This window comes from Cyanistes caeruleus, chromosome 2 (assembly GCF_971803275.1).
Source record: "Cyanistes caeruleus chromosome 2, bCyaCae1.hap1.1, whole genome shotgun sequence".
NCBI lineage: Eukaryota > Metazoa > Chordata > Aves > Passeriformes > Paridae > Cyanistes > Cyanistes caeruleus.
This window is the reverse complement of record NC_141702.1, coordinates 42,116,700-42,140,318: the sequence shown is the minus strand read 5'-3', so window position 1 is coordinate 42,140,318 and position 23,619 is coordinate 42,116,700. Positions and strand designations below refer to the sequence as shown.

Below are 23,619 nucleotides of genomic sequence, written 5' to 3'. Positions count from 1 at the left end.
TCAGAACACCTTTCCTCCCCCTACTTGACTTCTTTTCTTCCACAGCTGACAACACAGAGATAAAACCTGGGATTTTAAATCAGTTACCAACTCTACAATAGTCATTCATGAGTTGTTGTAGTGGGAGGAATTTTCTCTTGTCATGCCATGGAGACTTCTCCACAAGAAACAGTTCTTTTGTGGCCTTTCATTTCCACGAATAGCAGCTGTGCGGGAAAAAGTTCTGCATCGTGAAATTCTTCTCATTCTCACAGCCCTTCTAGAGGTGTGTCCATGGATCAGCTGGTGTCCTCCTAGAGGTGTGTCCATGTCAGCTTATGGGGTATTATTTTAAGGATGGGCTGTTCAAAGGCAAAAGTTCTCTTCATCTATCTCTGTGATCATCTTTAGGAACAGAGGTCTTTTTCTTCTCTCCCTGGAGGCAAAAGGTGCCCATCACTCTTGTCTCTCTCTCTCTCTGTTCAAGCTTCTCATGGGATCACAGCTCCTTCAGCATCTACTTTGCTTCATTATGGATGCCTCTGCTCACATTTACAGTTTGAACACTACATCCCCCCTTACTTCCTCATGAATTAAAGGGAATATTTCAGTATATCATAGTCCATCTCCATGGCCTTACCAAAAGAACTTTCAGCCTCGATACTAAGGCATCTCCTCATTCTCCTTCCATCTGAGCCTTGACTCCTTCTTTACTGACCTTGGTGTTTTTATGTTGTTCTTCTATGTGTCATCACTCTGTCCTTTTCTCTCCCTTGAGAGAGGATCCAGGTCTGCAGGTCTCATCTGTTCAGTGAAAGAGTTAATATCTCCCAGGCCTGCAGATGGCCATGGGCAGTGGCCACAGCAGTCACGGTGATGGATTTCAGGCCATGCTGGGCCCCTCCCTCTCCTGGCAGCTGCTGGGAGGGTGGGGGGGCACCGTGGAGGGGTCCAGGCCTGGCCTGGAGCTGCTCCCAGGGCCCAGTGGGTCCCAGCTCAGCATAGGCTGGCGGGGGCAGGGCTTGGTGTTAGCAAGACGTTCACAGCCATGGCCCAGCTCAGCTTCATCCAGGGCCCCGCGGCCTCCCGTCCCCAGCCTGGCCACCACTGGGGTCCAGCTCGGCCCTGCCAGGCCATGCAGGCTGCGGTGGAGTGGGACCAGCCCCAACAAAGCTGAGTTACTTTTCCAGTCCAGAAGCAAGAGAGAGATCTCCCAGGTTTGCTCATGTTTAAAATGTGGATTTCACAGAGGTGGCCCCACCTTCCAAATGGTTTAATAAGTTGTCAATTCTCAGCTAACCAGCAAATGGATTTTTCCAGGCACAGAGGAAGCTCTTAGCAGCTTCTCTCAGGCAAATAATTTCCGTGGGTGGTTTCTTTCTTCCTTACTAAATATCAATTAATCCAAAACCAGCACAAAAACATACTAAGTATTCCATGTGTAACTGATATACGTATACTTTGACACTGCAGTACATGTATAATTTATAACATTTCATTAGGTAAGTTTGGAGCTTGACACCTGAAAATTAATTCTAATGTAATTTAATTTAATATGGTAACTGATTATTGGAATAATTTTTGAAGCCTAATAGAATTTTCCTGTCTCTAATGAATTAAAAAAAAAAAAAAAATATAAAGCTAGGATATTTTGAGGTTGTGTTTAGGAGCGACATTCTAAAATCCTTTTCCAGAGCTACATTTTCCTCAGTGGACAACTTTGATTGATAAGGATTGAGATGGGCAAAATAGTCTTTCAGAACAGAAATATGCCAAGCACAGCTGATTGTTTACTTTTTCATAAGTAAACAATCATGAAAAGCTATTCAGGGCTTCTACCATTCATTAAAACTTGTAGAGGAACTTCTGAGGATGAAACTAAAATCAATCTTTCATGGATTTTTTTGCAATATTACTGGGAGGTGGCAGCCCTCTGATCTTTTATTATTGATGGTATTTGAATCTGATTGTCAACTGGTATTTGCAACATATCAATGGTTCTTTTTATTCATGAGTCTACAGGAGATGGCATTTTTGGTTGTCTTGTTTGGTTGGATCAGGTTTTTTGTTATGGGGTGGGTGTAGGTTTGTTAAAAGTACTGCCAAGAGAGATTAACTCCGGAATAATATTCTGTTTTGCTTGTAAAACACCAATCCATTGATAGATGTTATATCTGCCACAGCATTCTCAATTTAGGTTTCAGTCTCCCTCTGGATAGAAAACAATTATGATCCACTCTGGTTGAGAGCACAAGCAGACAAGGTAAAATTTTGTATATGCAGTAAACTTCATTCTTAAGAAATCACTTATCTCTGCTAAAGGCTACCACTGTGCTGTCCTTTATTTTTCTTTTAATGTACAGATGAAGAAATTTCCTGTGTAGCCATTTATTTTCATTTTCTTACAGAGATAGACAGGGTCCAATTCACTAACATCCTGAGGGCCCTTATCCTTTATAATTAGAATTCAGCTCTACTAGAAGAAATCCTAAATGGGAATAGAAAAAAAAGCAATGCATTGTTGAAATGTACAATCAGACAGGTATACAAGTCAGGTGAAATGGATCAGATTAATTTTTATATTCTGGTTTTTACTGCATCCTTTTCTCTAATAATGTACAGGTATTCCTCACAAACCATTGATTTCCAAACAGATTTGTGATGTATTTCATATGCTCAGAGAAAATTGTGTTGTTATTTCACTTGGTGTCAGGTTATATTCTACAAAGATGTCACTGTCTCAACAATTGATGAGAAAATTTCATTGTGGAAGATGGGAAAAAAATTACTTTGAGTTTTTTTTGACAATAAATATCACTATTGTTATCACTACTGTTATTGTTTTAGGGGGAAATTTTATTATTCTTTTCATACTGAGCTCTAGGACAATTAAGCAGGCAATGTTCTGTTTTTAGGAAAAGTAAGTAAAGTGATTTGACAGTCAACTTCCAGTATATGAGATCTACTTTCTACATATTGGGCAGATCAAAACAATCCTAGTATGGTCAATCTCACAAGCACAGAGTCTCTTCTATATTGATCTAAGTACAGAAACAAAGAAATTGATTAATTACATTTGTAACAGGTCTATGACCTTGAGTTCCAAAGAAACAACTGCAACCAAAAGATTAAATAAAATATTGTCTTGAAAAGCTATGGAGGCCAGTGAAGCAGATGAACACAGCATTTTTACCCTACTGATAGGAAAAATTAAGATTCAGTCAATGTTTTGAACCACTATTTCCATGTTTGTGGGGACAGAACTTGGTTTACAATCTGTGTCAGTCAAAGAAGTCAGTAGAGACTAAGTGAAATTTGGAGCATCATTAAGCAGATAGAAAGGATTCAGTTCCATAATCACAGGTACCCAATCCCAATTGAAATACCTTGATTTCCTTGTATGCATACACACAGGAGTGGCAGATATGGCAGAGGATATTGGAAGATCTCATATGACAGTGATCTTTTGAGTCCAGTGTAGCAAGTGGGTTGTAGATAACTGAATTGAGCTGAGTATCTGTGCAGGAGCACACATAACACTTAATTTTACATATCTTCTAGACTGATCTAGAACAGATGTCTACTACCAGTCACATCAGTTGTAAAACAGCAGCATATAAAGCAGCAGATAAAGAACCATAATAGTTCCCTAAGCAACCAAATTGAAAAAAATAGGGGAAAAAAATGGTACCTGCAATGTGAATTTTATACGAAAAGTAGTAAATGGAGTCTTTTAGGAATATTAAAAGCCCAAATAAACCGCTGAGATTTTGCCAGTCTTTAGAATTAAAGAACTTGGACTCTCAGATATAGCAATTCTTTGTTGATAGTAGTTTGACTTCTTGTGGTTACCTTTTTAAATCAAATACATAATTTAGTTTTCCATAGAAAAAAATATGAAAAACAACAGGATTAATCTTGATAGGTTTAGTTAACTGGTTAAAAAAAACTGTGGGACTGGGTTGTGAGATGCAACGAAATAATTTAAAATTAAGCTAATTTGCTGAACACACAACCACAGGAGCAAAAGTATTACAGAAGTAATTTATCTGATTTGTTGTAAAAAACAAAATATTTTGAAAATTTCTCCATTAAGGAAACAAAAATATAAATTATAATAAAAAAGAAGATTAATTTGGCTTTCCAAACAGTTCGTAGAATTGTAACAATTTCCAAATTAGAAGATATTGGAAAAGGCACATTGTATATTTTGAAAGTAGTGAATTATTTTACAACAAGTATTAGACTGCGTTTTCATTTTGGGTACTTCATTATACTTTATAGTACTATTTCTAAATTTTAGTAGAAATGAGGTTTGTTATATTTGGTCCCTATAGTAACAGAAAAACCATTCCACTTTTTTAAAGAACAGCCTAGAACAATGATTTCAGATATTTCTATTACTTAGATATTTCTATTTATCTATTATTTTTCTTATTAATGGAAATAGTTTTCTATAATTCTAATAATATAATAATATTACTTATATAATTATTATACCTTAAAATTTTTATTAACATTGATAACATAATAATTTAATATTTGTATATAATAGAAATACACTATATGATATATAACACCATATCTATATATAATAATAAATAATTATATTCTTTTATCCAGTTATTTATTTTTAAATTATATTATTAATATATACTTCTACTATATAATTATTTTATATTATTAGATTTAAATTAATTATATATAACCATAGAAATAATAACAAAAATAATACTTAACGCAGTAATAAAGATCAGCCTTCCATAAAGTCAGATGAATTAATAGGAACAAATGCTCAAGTCTAAAATGAAGTATATTGTAGGCATGTTTTGTGACTATAATATACATTACATTAGTAGTGCTTCCTCTAATATTCTTTTTCTTCTTAAATATATTAAGAGTGATTCACTTAAACAAGAAGTTTTCTCTGTGAAGTGTGCCAAGTTTTTAAACTTGGGGCAGAAATAAGAGTTTATAATGACAAATTTTAATATAAATGTTAAAATATGGGAATGTTTACATGTTTAGAATATGCATATATCTAAAATAAAGGGGAAATTTTTTTGAATAAAGCATGAAACAACCTCATCTAAATTTTGGAATTGCATAAAATGTTCAAGGTAATGTTTTTAATCTACCTCTAATATTAGTCCTATAACAAACTAATAATGCATAGGCTGAGAAAGTTGAGTTAATATAGATTTTTAATTTATAAGTATCTTGATATTTGAAAATATTTTCCCTGTCTTAGTTGATCGTCATGGATTTGAGATCTTTTAATATTTAGAGAATTTTGTTCACAAAACACTCCGTGCTAATATCTGTTTTGGATGATTTACCAGGAGCTCTTTTTATGATATGGAAGTGGGATTGTGTAACATAAAAATTCAGGATATGATGACAATGAGCATTTTTGAAATGTTTTGAGGATACATCAAAGAAAGTTAGTAGTGCAACTATGTCCTTTAATTTTCAAAAAGCAATCAATCAAACAAACAAACTTTTAAAGACCTTTAAACATTTTGTTAAGAAATGCTGAATACGTACACAAGATTGCTTTATTATCTTACATAAGGTCTGGTCATATCCCTTTACTTGAAGGTTAGTCTGTAAAAACATATAATTAGAAAACTTTAAGATGCTGAATAGGATTTAATGCCTCAAAACTCACAGATGCAAACACAGCCCCAGACATAATGTCAGTAATGATATTAATCCTTTAATTTATACAACTTAATTCTAACTCATGAAAAAAAATCAAAACAAACCAAACAAAAAATATAAAAAATAAACAACAAAAAAAACCAAAAAAACAAACAAAAAAAGCCACCACCACCAACAAAAACACCCAAATCATTTTTTCTTATGTTGTAAAATTAAAAAAAAAATCAAAAGGCTGGCTTTGATTCAAAGCATTTGGAGGGTAAGGAGTACTGTCTAGGCAAAGGCGGGGCAATAAGTGGGGAACCGTGATCATCTGACTCAATCAATGCTGCTCTGTTTAGTAAATCCCTGTGTAAGGTTAGGTTTATACTATGAAAACAACTGTCTGCAACCTGCAGGCACTAAATCTTTCCTATCTCCAGCTAATTTTATAGTCAGAAGATTTACATATGCACACATATTATGGAAATGATTTTGTAGGATTTGCAGTGAGATATGTTAAAGTCTTCTCTTTCAAAGGAATTCTTTATGGAGCAAGGATAGCAACATGTGTCTGTCAATAATTAGCTCGTGTTAGGGACTATTTTTAATCACCTGTCAAAATATAAGGACTTCATTTTCTGACTTGTATCAATTTTCACAGGGTGCCATGAGTCAATATTGCAGGATGGAGCAGGAAACACAGGGAGAGAATTATTCACAAGGAGGTGAGAATAAAGGACAAAAAGAGGGAAAAAGGAAGATTCTACATGCATATCTCTTAGGAACAATGGGCCAATTCCATAGAATTCTTTTACTCCAAACTGATAATTGGCAACAATAGCAAAATTTTTCAGGTGCACATGAAATTTTTCTGCACATAATTAAAAATAATACAGTTTCAATTACTTCCATATTGAGTTTGTGGGATGAAGCATCAGAGGCATGAAACACAAACAGTTAAGGCCAATAGTCATCCCAGTACAATATTGCCACTTAAAATAGTTACCTAGCAACTTTTCAGTTACTTGTTCCAAACAGCATAAAGCCAAGATGAGGAGAATAACTTGAAAATCAGCTGAAACTTGCCTGAAAGTAAAATCTACTCAACTCATATGTCTTGACCTGTGAAAAAATTACTGCAAAAAAGTTCTCATACTCTCATACTCCTTCACTGCTTGTACTTCTCATACTCCTCTGCTTTCTAAGAAAACACATTTTCAAATAAATTGATCCAGACTTGTCAGCCACAATTATGAGTTTCATAGTATTATTCTGATGTGTTTAATTTTCAGGCTATTTAAAATTATACATGATCCCCAGGCCTTAGAGGTATCATGGCTGGATCCATTTTCTACATGGAGCATAACCTACGGCAAAATGGTACTTTGACTGGATCTGAGAAATACTCATATATAAGCACTATTCTAGTCATAGAGATAAAAATTTCTATATATTGTAGTATATTAAAACAACTCATTTTGACTAGAAATTAGGCTTGAAATCATATGTAGGGCAGAGTAGCAAAGAGATTGCTGTAGCTTTAAAAAGTTAAATACCGAAGTGTAATAACTAAGGTATTAAAGCCAGATCAAGTTATATCTGGAATTTGAAACAAGGAACAACCAAAAGTAAGTAAAAGTGACTTATAAATTACAATAGTGGGTAACCCACAAGGTCAGGGGAAAAAAAAGAGGAAAGCAGTAGGGACACTGTAATTTTTTTAAGGTATTTCATTTAAGTCTAATTATACATGGTGCATTCATAGAATAAAATACTTTTTTGTTTTTATAAATAAGAGCAAAGCACTGTTTTTTTGCCTAAATAAATTAATTGCTGATGATACTAAAGAAAGCTTTATAAAATATAGTAAAGGATTGTGTGTCAGGAGTGTTCTGGCATATAGTTTTTAAGGGGCTGTTTTCAAGAAGAGCATGCATCAATTCAACAAAAAATCTGTCTAAGTCTTTTCAATGTAGACAGTAAGAGAGTAATTTCCTCTGCCCAGTTTCTTTACGAGTTTAATCTCATTAAGAAAAAGTAGACAAACATTTTATAAAATTATGTCATCTCTGGTTTCCAAAAAGATGAATAACTTTCCTTTTGATCATCAAGAAATTGAGACAAATGCTCCATATTTTTCCAGTAATGGAGACAGAAAAAAGATACAGCATCAGTCTTGCTAATATGAATAGGAGAATGACTGTAAGTGTGCAGCAAGGGATTTTTGTTAAATTTAAGAATTCAGGTGGAAGTGGTCATATTTTGCAAAACTGCCCTATTTCAGAGTAGATTAGTAGAATATAAGTTGAATGTGACTTCACACATATGTTATTAATGCAAAGGTTTTAGGCGTGATTACTGGTTAAGTTTGGCGAGCTCAAAGTATTATGACTTGTTCCTGTTTATGGTTAATCTTATATAATATCCCAGCTAAGTCCTTCACTTAAATCTGTGCTAGGTATTAGGACCAGATGATTTGCTTTTAACTTCCTAAGAATCTACCCAGTCATTTTAATGTCAAGGTCACTGTTTATAACTCCTACTAGAATAGACTCCTTAGAATCAAGGATAATCCTTTATTTGATGTTTATTTACTTAGTTCCTCTTTTATCTGGAGCTTCTACATGGAAGGTTTTACAGTAAATAAGTTTTTACTTTTTGACAAGATAGACATACGTAATAACTGGGTTTATTAATGTATCTTGCTTTACTAAGCTCATTCATAAAATGCCAAAACAGATATTATTATTTTGCAATCATAATTAAGAGTGAGGAACTGAAAGCACCTGCATTGTCTGATGATATTTTTTAAAATTCTCATATATTTTTCTTCAACTTCTTTTCACTTTAGAATACCCATGCCTTGTAATATTACTGCAACTCTATAATATTACATAGTCCAAGTTGTAAATAAAGACAAGAAAAGGATCAGGAATATTGTATCTTTAAATATTTTTTCCCACAGTTCTTCCTAAAACAATTCTGCTTCTATATCATCTCTTAATTTGGATTGCATATCTAGTGACAAGCTGCCAACATGGCTATGTCTAAAATTTCTACAAGAGACAGTTTTCTCAGACTACCCACTTTTCATATAAAGTCAATGCAAAGATATGTCTTTGGATGCTTCTCTCATGTTCTTTAAGAACATGCCCTGCACAAAGTTAAAGTATTTATGTAGACTCCAGTGGAAAATTTTCAAAGAGACCTCTCTGTCTTTGGAAAGGGCAAGATGGTGAAGAAGGGGCACCGGTTTATGATGCAATCTAAGAGGTATATACAATCTGGGAGACAAAGCCAGATGATTCAGATGCTTTTCAGCCCCCATAATGTTTCTCACTATGCTACTTGCAATCTATTTAAGTATCAGAGAATATAAAAACAAGGCAGGCATTTATCTCATTAAGATCAAATTTTTCCATAATAAATTTGCATAGACATTTTTATTTAAAACAAAAAAAAAATCAGAAACTGAATAATATGAAATATTTTTTTTATTATTATCATTATGATATGGAATTTGAGAGAGCAAAATGTTGGGTCCTGCACTTGGTTCCCAAAAATCCATGTAGTGCTACAGACTTGGGAAGAGTGATTGGAAAGCTCCCCAGTAGCAAAAGGACCTGTGGGTGCTTGTTGACAGCAGCTGGACATGATCCCATGTGTGCCCAGGTAATTGAGGAGGCCCATGGCACCCTGGCCTGTATCAGCAATAGTGTGGCCAGCAGGACCAGGGCAGTGGTTGCCCCCTGCCCTTGGCACTGGTGAAACCACAGTTTGAATGCTGTGTCCAGTTTTGGCCCCTCACTGCAAGAAGGACATTGAGGTCCTGGAGCAAGTCCAGAGAAGAGCAATGAAGCTGGGGTAGGGTCTGGAGCACAAGTGTTAAGAGGAGCAGCTGAAGGAACTGGGCTTGTTTAGCCTGAAGAAAAGGAGGCTCAGGTGGAATTTTATTATAGTCTACAGCTACCTGAAAGGAGGTTATTGAGACACAATAATCTCTTCTGCCAGGTAATAAGAAACAGGATGAGAACAAATGGCCTCAATTTGTTCCCAGGGAAGGTTTAGATTGGATATTAAAAAAATTTCTTCACAGAAAGGGTTGTCAAGCATTGGAACAGGCTGCCTAGGGAAGTAGTGGAGTCACTGTCCCTTGAGGTATTTAGAAGACACTGAAGAAGTTGTAACACTTGGGAACACAGTTTACTGGTGGACTTGGCAGTGCTGGATTATCAATAGGACATGATGATTTTAGGCATCTTTACTTATCAAAATATCTCTATGGAAACACAGAAATATGATTCTATTAAGTCTCTTTCATAACCAAAATGTTCTCTTCATTATTTTAAATGTTTCTGGTGTAGTTATACTTCTGGCTTTGTGCTACAGCTGTTACCTACACTGTTACCTACGTGACTATAAATAAAAATGTGGAAAAGTTCAATCATGTGGGACAACATATCTTCCTGTACTAACTGAAAGGCTAGGTCTCTAATGCCTTCATAATAGCTATTAATATCTCACTAAACTGGTGTAGTAAAATGTGATCCTGTCTACACCCTAAATTCTCACAGGTTGCTTCTACTTCTGCCAAAAGATGCCTGACACTGTTTTGGTTAGTGACCTGACCAAAAATAGATCATAGTTTCCTGGACTGTTTTCTTCCCAGTTTTCTTCTCTATGGACACTGTGGGATGGTTTCTATTTTCCTCTCACTTTCATTACAGAATTGACTTAGAAATACTTGGGTTCTTCAGCTTTAAACCTCTCCAGTGAAACCTCCAAGTTAAAATTGTGGCTATCCATTGTATATTTGCTGTGTAATTTTTAAACTCAAGAACTGCCTTTGTAACTTCAGCTTTCTTACTTCAACATAAATTGCAATGTAAAACAGTGGGTAGGGAGGTTTTTTCCTCAACTTAATCAAATTACCAATGAAATTAATGAACTGCAAATTCTTCACTATTTTTATTAGATGAGGTTTCTTTATTTACAGTTTTGACTTTTTTACCTTAGGAAAAAAACTTGTTAAAATTTTAACTTGATTTAGATTTATTTTTCTTCCTTTTACGTAAAAACAAATGAAGCATTGTGAAAAAATCAAGGATACAATAAAGTTGCTTAATGCAGTATTTACAATAAAAAGATATCAAAACAAATATGAGAAAACACAATTTGTTAATTGAAATAAAACTGTTGAAATGCTAAGTAGTAATGAGCGTAAAGCACTGAAATTCTCTAATCTTTCTTTTCATATTTGCTGATTTAAAAGGATAATATCACTGGGCTTCATCTTGTACTTTAAATATTAGAAGAACATCTGCAGAGCAAAAACTCATTTGTTTTTACCCCCTGCTCAGGGAAAAACTTCCCATCAGTTGATTCATTGCCTTTACTGAGCACTAGCTGTTAGAAAATGTACTTTAGAATTTAGACATAGGGCTTTCTTGTGCCTACTGACTTCCCTGATAACTTTTCACAGAAAGAGATAGTTGTGGGACACATGGAATCAGAATGAATTTTGAAAACAAGGATAGATTGTTAGTGACTTATGATTTCAGCTTTAAGCGGTCTTTTCACTATTTCATAAAATCTACATAAATCAAAGGACTTTAAATCTCCTATAATCCTTCACTGGGTAATCATTTTATAAAGTGGGGAGTCACTTATTTACATTTTTCTTGCCTTTTCTGCATAACAATAGACTCAGACATGCAAGATGGCTTTTTTCCCCGTGCTCCTGTATATATTTGTAGTTGATATTCTAAAGCAAAAAAGTAAGTAGCTGAGCCTAAAGAAAGATATTTATATTATGTATACCAAACTAAAATAATGGTGCTTGAAGACATGTAAGGAGAGTTGATAATTTTTTGTTTGTTTTCAAGAGTGATCAACATTGTTTTCACATGAGTGTATAGCAAAATATAGTGTCCAGGTTGGCATCCTTGACAGTTCTTGGCTGGCTGACATGCACAATAGAAACTGAACTACTTTGTCCTATAGTGTCTGAACAGTCTTTTTCGTCAAGGCAGTCAAAGCTGGCTATTTGATAAGGAGGTGAGATTTTTACAGAAGCCTGATTGGTGTGGAACTATGGGATAGAGTATGACATAATACACAGGAATTTTCTCCCATCTCCCTCACTTCAGATTCCAATAGAATTACATCACACATGAGTTCTGAAAAGTCCTGTTCAAGGATAAATTCAGTGTTTTCAATTAAGTTTTATGTTGTAGGAAGGACTTATGTCAGTCACTGGACAAAAAAAAAAACTGTCTATAGATGAAAACCAAAGCTGAGAGTTTTGTAAAGTCAGAAAAATGACTTTACAAAAATCTTTTGACTTCTATAGAACTGCTGAGTCAACATAAAGCAAATTTCTGCTTTCCTTCAAATGAATGTCTCAAATCACTGAATGTAAGAATCAGGAGCAATGAGGCTTTACATGAATTCAGAATACTCAGGACTTGAAACAGTACTGAACAATTTGCTGTCTGTCTATAGACTAAAACTAGAATGCATAGTATAACTAAGTAAATTAGAAGGATGAATGTAATTTTCAAATAATTGTTTTCAAATGAGACATTGACAGGAAAAACACTATATATTACTACTACAGCTAAGAATAATTCAGCATTTCACAATAATGTAATTTCCCTGATTCTGCAGTTTTAGAAGAAGAACCACTCCTCTGAAATCCTCTATCAATACATACTCATGCAAAATATTGATCCTTCTAGCTGACAGCACCCTGCAGGCTAGAAGCAATTTCACTGAGTGCATAGCTAAGGAAAGAGAGAGCTTTTGAAAATATTTACAACTTACACTAAAGAGTACTCAGAGGTCTGTAAGACATTAATTCAACACCCTTGTATATAAATATTATCAATGCATAGTTTAAAATATGCAATTTTTTTTGCCTTACAGCATTATTTGGTCTATGAAATTGAACTGCATTAGGTATCAGTGAGGGCCGTGTAAGTTCTTCCTTATGCAATTTTCCTTAAAATCTCAAAATGTCTTAATCTTTCGCCTTCAAAACCACTACCATTTAATTTGGACAACTTGTTCTTATTCACTTCTTACAAAGCAGTGTTGAGATTCTCTGATCATTTAATAACAAACTGATCTCTGCCTTTTTTTAACTCTTTAGAATGAGTTGCTCTGCTGCACACTGCATATATGCTGAAACATAGAATATACCACTTATTTTTCCATTTCTGAAAACGAATGGTACTAATTTTACATCATATCTAAAATTTTCTTATAATCAAATGGGTTAAAACTGTTTTCACAACTTCCATTGAACCATTAAATTAAATTCAGATGTTATTTCATTAATTGATTCAGTGTTGTTTCTGATGTCTAATTAAATTTAGCAGAGGTCTCCTTATACAAATAATAATTGCCAGTTTATGTCAGATCTAATAGAATTAGGTTTGCAAGTACTGTAGACTAAATCCTGTTATGATCCTGTGATTAGAAGTATGCAGTATGAGCTCAGTAGTGGTGTAAACTGTGTCCTGCGGTGCCTCATCAGCCTGATTGATGGAGGGGACTGTGCCGCTCTGCTCGGCACTTGTGTGGCCTCACTTGGGTACTGTGTGCAGTTTTGGGGGCCACAGTAAAAGGATACAAAGCATTAGAGAGTGTCCAAAGGAGGGCTATGAAGATGGTGAAGGGCCTTGAGGGGAAGCTGTTATGAGGAGCAGGTGAAGTCCCCTGGCCTGGGTTCAGTCTGGAGAAGGCTGAAGGGAGACCTCATTGCTGTCTACAGCTTCCTCATGAGGGGCAGAGGAGGGGAAGGCATTTGTCTCCTCTCTCAGTGACTAGTGACTGGACCCCAGTGAATGCCCTGAAGTTGTGTTAGCGGAGGTTTAGGTTAGATATTCAAAAAAGTTTTGTCCCCCAGAGGGTGTTTGGGCACTGGCACAGGCTCCCCAGGGAAGTGGTCACACCACCAGCCTGAGTTCAAGAAATGTCTGGACGGTGGTCTCAGGTACAGGGTGTGACTCTTGGGGGGGTCTTGTGCAGGGTCAGGCAATGGACTTGGAAATCCTTGTGGGCTCCTTCCAACTCAGCATATTCTATGATTCTGTAAATTAATAAATTTGTGCGCTCTGTGAGGTCAAGTTCTCTCATTTGCTTACAATTAAGTGTATAAACCTGAGAAACACATTAAATCAAGACTTGTTTCTATTTTCAATTTGTTAAGCTAATCTTTGGGATTTTTTTAAATGATGTTTTAATTAAGCTTATAAGAAGTGATGAAGGAGCAGTATCATCTGTGCTGATGTAATGGATTAGTTGTCATTTTCATGATCCCTAATCTGTCTTCCTGACAATTTTACTATAGACATTATTGTCTGTGGAAACAGGCATATTACATTCAGTCTGAGCCTTAAATGTCCCAAACATTTGATTATTAAATCTTGGCTAATTATACTTAATATTAGCATTATACTTAGTCTATTCTGATAGAATTCCACTGTTTTCATATTTATTAAAATTGAAATTGTAATCTTGTTAACCTTTATCTTCTTTTTTTTTCTCTCTTTAGCCTGCATGATATAAAAATATCTCCAGAATATTTCACAAAATGGGCAAAAACGGGAAGGGAAAATTTTTCATTTATAACTCCATCTGCCTGTCTATGCATGTTTTTATGGAGTACTATAAATTGTGCATGTACTTTTGTCAGACATGTATTTTCTAGATATTTGTACATATTTACATGGCTAATCATACATACAAGGACAAATCATACACATCTGTGCATGCAGTATGACATATAACCCCTCTACTTAGACAATTTCTGGTTTCTTGATAGGAATGAAATTAGAATACCTGTAGGTGACTTCCTGAAGAGAAATTAATCTCAATGCAAATATATGAAATAAGCAATTTTATTTACTTTTTTTTCTAGAAATACTGTTCTTTCCTAAAGAGCTCAGAGATTTGAAATAAGGTTCTGAAGAGGGTTACTCAGACTGGAGAAATGGAGGTTGAGGGGAGACTGTTGGCCTCTACAACTACCTGAAAGAAGGTTGTGGCAAGGGGGGGGTTGGTCTCTGCTCCCAGCTGAGCAGTGACTGAACAAGGGGAAGTTTTAAATGTCCATAACTGCAGGGCACTAGATACTGTATGACACTAATTATCCTCACAAATTTGTGTAAAAATATTTCTGTCTGTACAGTGGTACATAAATTATTTTTTCTCCTCTAATAATTGTTTCCTTTGGCTTTTTTTAAGAAACCCCTTTTATTAAAATGTTCAGTTGACAGAGCTCAACATACTCTATCACAGAGTAAAATAGCAGCTTGAAGAACATAAGATGCATTTCAAAAATTGTTCTTTGCAAACCTGGATTGTATGCTTGTGGCTGTCTTTCTCTACAGGTTTGTTAGTTGAAGACATTTTTCCAATTATTTTAAACCCAGATTTTACACTGTTTTGTACATACCCTACAGCACTGACTGCATACTCCTGTTCTGCTTGTAAAAATTACTTTCTCTCCTAAAATCCATAGAAATTTTCACAATATCAAATCACTTTTACAGGCAATCTGGCCTGGCCAGGAGACCCTTTGATTCAAGTGGTTAATGCACAGTCTTTCTATATTTGTTACTTTATTGCCAGATTTTTATTATTATCTTTTACTAATAACTGAAAAACACTGTACAAGTATAGTGTGCATCAATATCTAGCTCTATAAGCTTGTATCAGAAGTCATCTAAGTAAGTTTTTAATATATAAGGAAAATCACACATAGTCTGTCTACATTTTGGACTTTGCATAGAAAAAATATTTCTCTGTCTTTGCAATCTATATTGTTGATGGAATGATTCAACAAAAATTTACTACTATGAATCTGTTTTCACAGAAAATCAATTTTCTTCTGCATCCAATATTTTTATGTTTATTAAATCTGGATCAGAACTCACTTGAAGGCAGTTTTTAAGTGAATCAACCTGTTACAACAAAAACATTTCATGGTGTATGAAATATTTTGTAAAAATCAGCATTGCAATAAAAAGGCATATATTTGATTACAAATGCTTTTCTGTATGATTGAACACAAACCAGTGTGAAAGCAAATCAGAATGAGTTCTCATAGACATAAAAAAAAAGTTAGATATTTCATAGCATGTAATATACTTCACAAGATAATGCAGGATATCAGAAATAGAAATCAGCTGCATTTATTCAAGTCAAAATTTCATGAGATGATTTTCTGAAGAGGTAAAAAACTAAAAGAATAGGGGGAAAATGAGGAGAGGATATCACAAAATTAAGCCACAGAATTGACTTAAGTTGGAAAAGACCTTTGAGATCATCGAGCCTGTGAGCTAACGTTACCTTACCAGCTATTGAAAAGGCAAAACACCTTTCAGCTCTTGAAACAAAAGCAGGGACATAAATTGACTTTCTAGTCACACTTTATTTGATGCAACCCAGGATAGGGTTGGTTTTTGGGCTGGCAAATCACATTGCTAGGTCATGTCAAGCTGCACATTCACCAACATGCCTTGGTCCTCCCCACAGCTGCTCTCAATCCATTTTCTGCCTTGAGCTTGGCATTGACCAGACCCAGGTGCAGGACCTTCCACTTGGTCTTGGTGAAATTCATGCATTTTGCGTGGTCATAACTCTCAGTGATGTCAAGGTTTCCAGGCGTGGTATCCAGAGAGGAAATAATCAATTGTTGATAATGATGCCTTGTGAAACGTTGATAATGACATCTGTCTTCTGCTTCTGCTCTTGAAGGGACAGCTCTCAAGTAGGCTATTGACTTTAATTCCCAGACTTCCGTGTGTGTAGCTAGAAATGACTGTAGGATATCAAAATTATCAGCAGGAGAGACCCTTCTAACTGCTTAAAGTATTTTTGACTGTCATGATGAAATAATAACTGAGTTAAACAACTGAAAAGGTAAGCATGATTTCTAGTGGAAAACATATTCTGTATTGCTATATATAGGTCTAAACAATATAAGGAGGGGTCACATAACATTTTATATGCAAAAGATTATTGTCTAAAATAGCTATACAGTACTTATTTGTGATTTTCTGTGCTGAAAGAAGATCACAACAAGTGAAATAGAAATAAGAAAGCTACAGAAATAGTTTTGAAAACATTTCCTTCTTACACAGTAAGTTGAACAAACAGTAAATGAGGTCACAAGGGCCATATAATTGAAAATCAGGCTACTGCTGTAAGATAAACAAGGTTAAAGTTGGAAAGCATGTAGGATACCATTATTATAATGTCATTAAGTTTGAAATGCTGATGGAGTTCTGTAGAGAGGTCAGCAAACACAAAGATATTGCACTGTAAGAAATGCTGACTTGAAGGAAATGTGAAACAAGTTGAATAGAAGTGGCCAAAATTCAATAATTCATGAAAAATCAAGAGTGGAAAAGGGAGAATCTATTCTTGGTAGGTCACATTAGGAAAAAAAAAAAAAAACAAGATGAAGAAAAAGCCAAGTAAGCATAAATAAATGCATAAAGTTAAAAGAGCAGCAAAAACAATGTGGTCAACCCAAAAGTTTAAGTCCCTGTGTGACTGAGAACTGCATAAGAGAGAAAGAAATCTGAGAGCATTTAAAGGAGTTCTAGAAGCTTTAATGATACTGAAAAACATTGGACAGAGCAGGAAGAAATTGCAGTATAAACTTCAAAACATATATAGCAAAACTCTCAATTATTCTTTATAATGCATAAGAAGAAATAGTTTCTTTCAAATCACTATATATATATATATAGTAATGTTGCTGAAGTCAATACACTTACTCTAGATTTACTCCAAGTAGTAGAAGAATAAAGCTAGTCCTGTCCATTATGTACAATTGATTACCATTTTAATTAGGGCCAGAGGGGTATGAGAAATCACTTTCTATGAAGTTTTTGCTGATCAACTATCCTCTATAATTGTCATTGCTGATTTTTCTGCCTAATGGGAAGAGAAGAAAAAAAAAATAAATTGAGACTGTGTTTCAAACATAAATATTAAACAAACTTAAGTGACAAGTGTATGGCTAACAGCCCCTCACCCTTTAATGTCACTAATGTACCATGACTAAGCATCTGATATGAGACTTGTGGGGATTTTGAGATAAGGTTGTGCAAGAGATAAAAAACTTTAATTTTTCAAGACTTTCACAGGCCCTTGTGCCAAGTGAAAGGATAAAAATGGCGGTTGGTTCCTTAAATTAACTTTTCATCCTACACTTGTAATTTTGCTGCTCCCTTGCATCAGAGGGATGATAGATGAATGTATCTATTCAGCCTGATTGACCCCAAGCCTTCCACTGAAAATTTATATCAATATCCACTAGAAAGTTCCTATATAAGCTAAATATATGATGACTATTTCCTATTTCATCATCCAAGGAATTAAAAAAGAGCAAATTTGAAGGAAATGCTGCAAAAATTTTGTTTTAGGACCAGCATTTGAATATAATTTTTTCTTTCCATTACAAAGAAACTCGATGAAACAACAAAACCAGTTATTGCACCAACAGCTAAGAAAATCTGCTGCTGGTTATAGACAGTATTGGTTGGAGTTTGCATCCATATTTCCAGTAGCAGAGCAAAAAGGTTATGGGTCGTGTCTTTTATCAGTAGGGATGATCCCTGCTGTGCTGTCAAGTATGTAGGTAGCATTAATCTTTATTTAGATGAAGTCACTCTTACTTGTAGCTCCAGATAGCATCAGCTTGCCTGTTGAATTTGGTTGTAATAAAATGTTAGGGCCACTCAAGAGACTACAGATATCACTTCGCAGACAGAGTGGCCCTTTCAAGAGAGAAGTATCAATATTTCTATTGATATAAAGCAGAGATTTAACAACGTTCAGAAAATAAGAAATGCACCAGTGATCTAATGAGATTTGGTGGCAAGGTACATTGGATCACCTACTGCATGAAGGACAGCCAGGCAAAACTGTCAGGGAGAGCCTTCTGCTAAACCATGAGGTTCAGAAAGGACCTCCTTGTGTTCTTATCTCCTTCTCAGAGAGGGGTTTAGGTGCAGCTGGAACCAGCCTTAGCCCAGACTTAGTCAATTGTTTATATCTAAAGGATTTTATGTGCAGAACCAACTTTATAAAACTTACTTAAGATTCAAAAGTTTAGGATGCTATTATTCTCTTACTGATAATCTCTTGCAGCAAGTAACCTCTCAACATCAAGAGCAACTTTAAAGAGGTGTGCCATGTAAGAAAGCTCAATGAGCCCCCAGCAATCCACTATTTATAGAGTAAATTAACTGAATTATAACAGTATTTGCATATTAACTACAGAAATCTATTTCCTCCAAACTTTAGCAGCACCACAATTTGGCGGGCACATTGCTCAAAACAGCCTTTGACTGTTGTGCCTGCGCCCAAATCCACTTTGAGTCTGGTGCAGCCATCATAACCAGATGTGTCCATTATGACTGCCACTGGTGGTCATCACTTGAGCAGGGTTGCAGGAAATAAAGGTCAGATTGGTGTGGGGGAGGCAGGGGAGTGGACAAGGACAATGGACACCATCACAAATTGTTGGGTCTTTATAAGGACTAAATTAGAAAAGAGACAATCAACATTTGGTCAGATCAGGTCAACTGTCCCAGCTATGCCCCCTCACAGCTTTTTACCTACCCTCAACCTACTTCCAGGTAGTGTGGAAGAATGAGAAATAGAAAAGACTTTGATGTTATTCAAGCAATGCTCAACAATGAATAAAACATTGGCTTGCTATCAATGCTATTTTGGTCATATATCTAAAGCACAGCATCCTGTGGACTGCTATAAAAAAATGTTAACCCCATTCCAGACAGACCCTGAACAAGATTTTGCCCTTTTCTATGCTGATCAGGGACTCAGTCAGTGTAATGGTTTCCCCTATATCACAAGCAGGATTCAGTATGTTGTGTCTTTTTCTGAGATTTAGTACATAAGGCATATTCCTTTTTTTAACAAAGAATACAGTCAATTCCAGACTGAGGCTTTCATGTATTGATCTCTGAGGTTCCTCTTTATTCTCAAGAGGAAAAACTCGAAGCCAAACAATCTGCACAAAATCTGTCATTTACCATGGGAAGGTGTGAACATATTTTTTTTTATTTTTCTTCCCTTTAATCTGATTCATGTCTTTATGAAACTCCACATAAAATGACTCCACTTTGCATTGCATGTTTAATAGTCAACATTTGTTCAAAATACTTAAAGAAATAAGGTTAATGTGAAAAATAAGAGATTATTATATTATATCAAGGCTGAATTTGGTGACTTAGCAATATTAACTTAGCATTACAAACTCATTTATTATTAAAATATTTATGACAGGAAAATGTAAATTTCTATTTCTCTACAATCAGAAAAATTTTCAGACTTCTTCCTTCGTCAACTTTTTTTTAGAAATATTTTCATTCTGAAACAAAAAACTATCAACTCTAACTTTTTGATAAATCAAAAACTAATGAACTGGGCTCACGTAGAGATCCATGCTAAACTGCTGAGGTCAGAATATGTTTCTTTCTGTCTGGGTTGCACTGTTGCATGTTCAAGTTGTTTTTCAGATTATCAGTCTGACAACCTGTTCTTCATGTTCAGACAAGACATAATCTTATGCTCCTACAAATGGGTTTACAAGAAAACACATTTGGAATGTTTTCAGTACTGTGACCTAACCTATCAGTCTGGCATAACTTCTGTTTTGTCTGTAAAACAAAAACAGTGGCAAATAATGGAATGGCCAGGTTACAAAGAAACAGAAATCTTTGGACTGTCATTTCATTATACTCTGGAGAATTCCTGATCCCACTCTGTATCTGTCAGATGACAAGTTACAAAATTCTGGACAACACCACCTGTTCACTGATTTCCTAATATATATAACAAATTCCATAATATAGTTCAAAAACACCAGAGCTCAGAGTTCAATATACTCAGAGATCACACTTATAAATATGGACTACTGAAGGTACTAATGTCCTAGGGGGACTTTATACAGTGATTAGTGTATAGTGATTTTGTGTCAGTTGAGGAAATATAATGAATATCTTCATCTGGTATCACCAATCCATAGTGCTGCAAGTACGACATCTGGAAATCCCATGAATTGCTATTTAACATCAGGCTGAGTTAAAATAATTATTAATAAAAATATCATTTCTAGTCTTAAACTTCTTTGATAGATTTGTTTTCTTTATTTCTTTGTCTTTACTTATTTGTTGATTTCCTTTCTTGACATTACTTATTATACTTAGTCTATTTTCTCCTTGTGCCATCTGTTTGTTATTGTTGCTGTTTCTTTAAAACGTACTTTATCACCCTGGAAACTCAAGCATTATAAATTCTTGGCCAGCTATAATACAATTTTCAACATATTTTGTGCCAATTGCTCTCAACTTACATAAAGAACACCAATTAACAGAGAAGTCTATGCTGCTTGTCTTTTTCTCCTAAGGGTAGCCATACAATGACCCTTAGCAAGAAAATTATGATTATGAGCATATGGTGAAAAAATTTAATGTCTTACTTATTTCAAAGTCTTTCTTATTACAGCTATTAGTAGATCCTGCTGGATGATCAAGCAATAAATCATCTGACCATGTAGAATTCATGGTCCTGTAATTGATCTTTTATGTGTTTTCAGATAAAACTGCATAATACTTTCTAACTAAAGGTAAATGAGTAGATAAATTACTAATGTCCTTGAGGGAACACAGCTGGAGAAAATTGCATTCAGGCAATATAACTTACTTTCACATCTTTCCAGTTTTTTTTTGTATTGCTTAAGGGTAAGGGGAAAGGAAAAAGAAATACTCTTTGAGGAATGAGAATTATAATGAATTGCTATGGGTTAGACTACATTCTATTTCCATGCATTGGAAAACAACCACCTATTATTTTGTAATAATATTTTCATATTTTATAAAGGTGTCAATACAGTGCATGAAACAATTATATCTTGAAGGACAATAAGATCCAAATCTGGTTTTTTGTTTATTTCATTGATTTGGCTACATGAATATTTCTAGCAAAAAAATTGAAGTCCCCCTGGACGTCAATGTCCAGCACAATAAACCAATAGCAGTTTCTGACTTCTCTGCATATTTAGATCTTATATATGCAGAGAGTTATATGAATACTAAATATTGAAAAAAAAAAAAAATTGGTTTGGCACAATACCATGGAGGATGATTCTTTTTATTCTACCTCAAACAATCAATATATTTGCAACCTGAGACCTGGAAGAATAATTCTTCAAAATATTATTGGTGGACATGCTGGTGTACTCTGGGAAGTCTTTACCTACTCAAGCTGTGAATGAACTGCAGAAATAAAGTTATGGGACAGGCTGAAGGGAGTTCCTGCTCTAGTATATGTACATAAATGAGCATAGACTGAGAAACAGACAGAACAAGTAACAATCAAAGCCTGACAATTTCAGAGCTTTTGAGGGAATCTGGGTAGGAAAGACAAGTAGGGAAATTTATCTTATGTGAAAGAGCAGTTCAAACAAAGTAAGCTGCCATGTAGGGTATGTGAGAGGCAGGTGAGACAGTATCAGACAAGATGCCAGCAAAGGAACTCAGGAACACAGCTGTAAAAGTCATGATTGTGAGGTGCAGCTCCTGGATACTGTTAAACATCAAACTTGATATGTCTGAATCTGGGTGTAATGACAGGAAGATATACACATTTACCTCTATCTACCAAACAAATAAAACATGCTATCAAGCCAAGCAAGCACTGAAATAGATGGTTTTCTGGTTTCTTATTACTCACTTAGTAGTTCCCTGATCATGCTCCAGTTTCATGAGGGCTGGGTGCAGCTTACTACAAGTAGAGACAATCCTAACCTCAACAGCACCAGCTGGTACTAGAGGACAAGAGAGAACCTACCTGAACCTACTCACTTTCTTGCTTCTTTTTTCTGCTTTATTTCTAGCAAAAGAAAATTGTTCTCAGTTGAAGTCCTTACTGAAGTTAAGCAGAACCTTCTTCTGTGGTATTCTGTGGTGTTCTATATACATGTATTTTCCATTTCCATCCTCTGAGGCCATACATTTTATTTATTACATGCCTTCCCTTCCACAAACAGCTCAGGTTTAATGTTGTCCAACTCTGATTCTGAAAAAAATGCTTTACCTGAGAGAAAAGCAGCAATAGATCCAAAATTCACTCTTGTTTTTCCCAATGGTTTCCAGTTCTCCAACAATTAAATCTTTATGATTTCTCCCCCAGGAGATGGAAAATTTCTGAGAATTTGCAGAAAAATTAAAATAATATGAGGAATATGGGATCATAGAGATGAGATATGATGTAATGAAGTATACATAGTGCCTCTTAACTAAGCTTTTGTTGCTGTAGCCACCAGTTCCTATTAAAATTGTCTGACAGAAAAAGTAATCTATTTAAAATGCAACTTTTTTAAGCATTTTTGAAACAGATATTGCATCTGGTGTAAATCAAGGTACTATTTCTCGTTTAAACTGAGGTTCCAGATATACATTTGTAAAGTTGACTCCTCTAGATAAGTCACTCCATTTGAAAACATAGGGTAGGCTGTGATTTTACTTAAGCAAAAAATGTATGCAAGAAGCATATGTCATTAGCAGGCTTGAACTCTTCAGAATACAGGAAAACAGAAAGGAAAATGGGAAGACTATTTAAATGCTTACAGATGTTTAACTGAGGTTATTAGTTATCAGATGGTCTCATGGTCTACCTACTTTTATTTTTAATTTCCACAAGGTTATCCTTGCTAATATTGTATACCAGTGAATGTGACATGATTTAATTTTCAAAAGAGTTAAAATGGACTCAATAATCTTAAAGGTCTTTTCCAAGCAAAAGAATTCTGTGATTGAGTGCCCTCAAATTATAGATATATATCAAAATCATAGTAGTATGCTAAATTAAAAATATTATAAGTTTTTCCTATACAACATAGATTTCAAAATACAGTTTAGTCACAGCTTTTTTATTTGAAATTAT

General features: G+C 34.9%; 1 protein-coding gene across 1 annotated transcript in view; it reads left to right on the top strand.

Annotated features, from left to right (window-relative positions):
- Positions 1-452: 452 nt before the first annotated feature.
- The window catches only part of LOC111927280 (uncharacterized), a 46,220-nt gene continuing 23,053 nt past the window's right edge, over positions 453-23,619 (top strand). The window contains exons 1-2 of the mRNA XM_086876640.1: positions 453-1,196; positions 6,287-6,350. Of these exons, the coding sequence (XP_086732766.1) occupies positions 822-1,196; positions 6,287-6,350 (439 nt within the window). The 5' untranslated portion in view covers positions 453-821. The remainder of the gene's footprint in view (positions 1,197-6,286; positions 6,351-23,619) is intronic.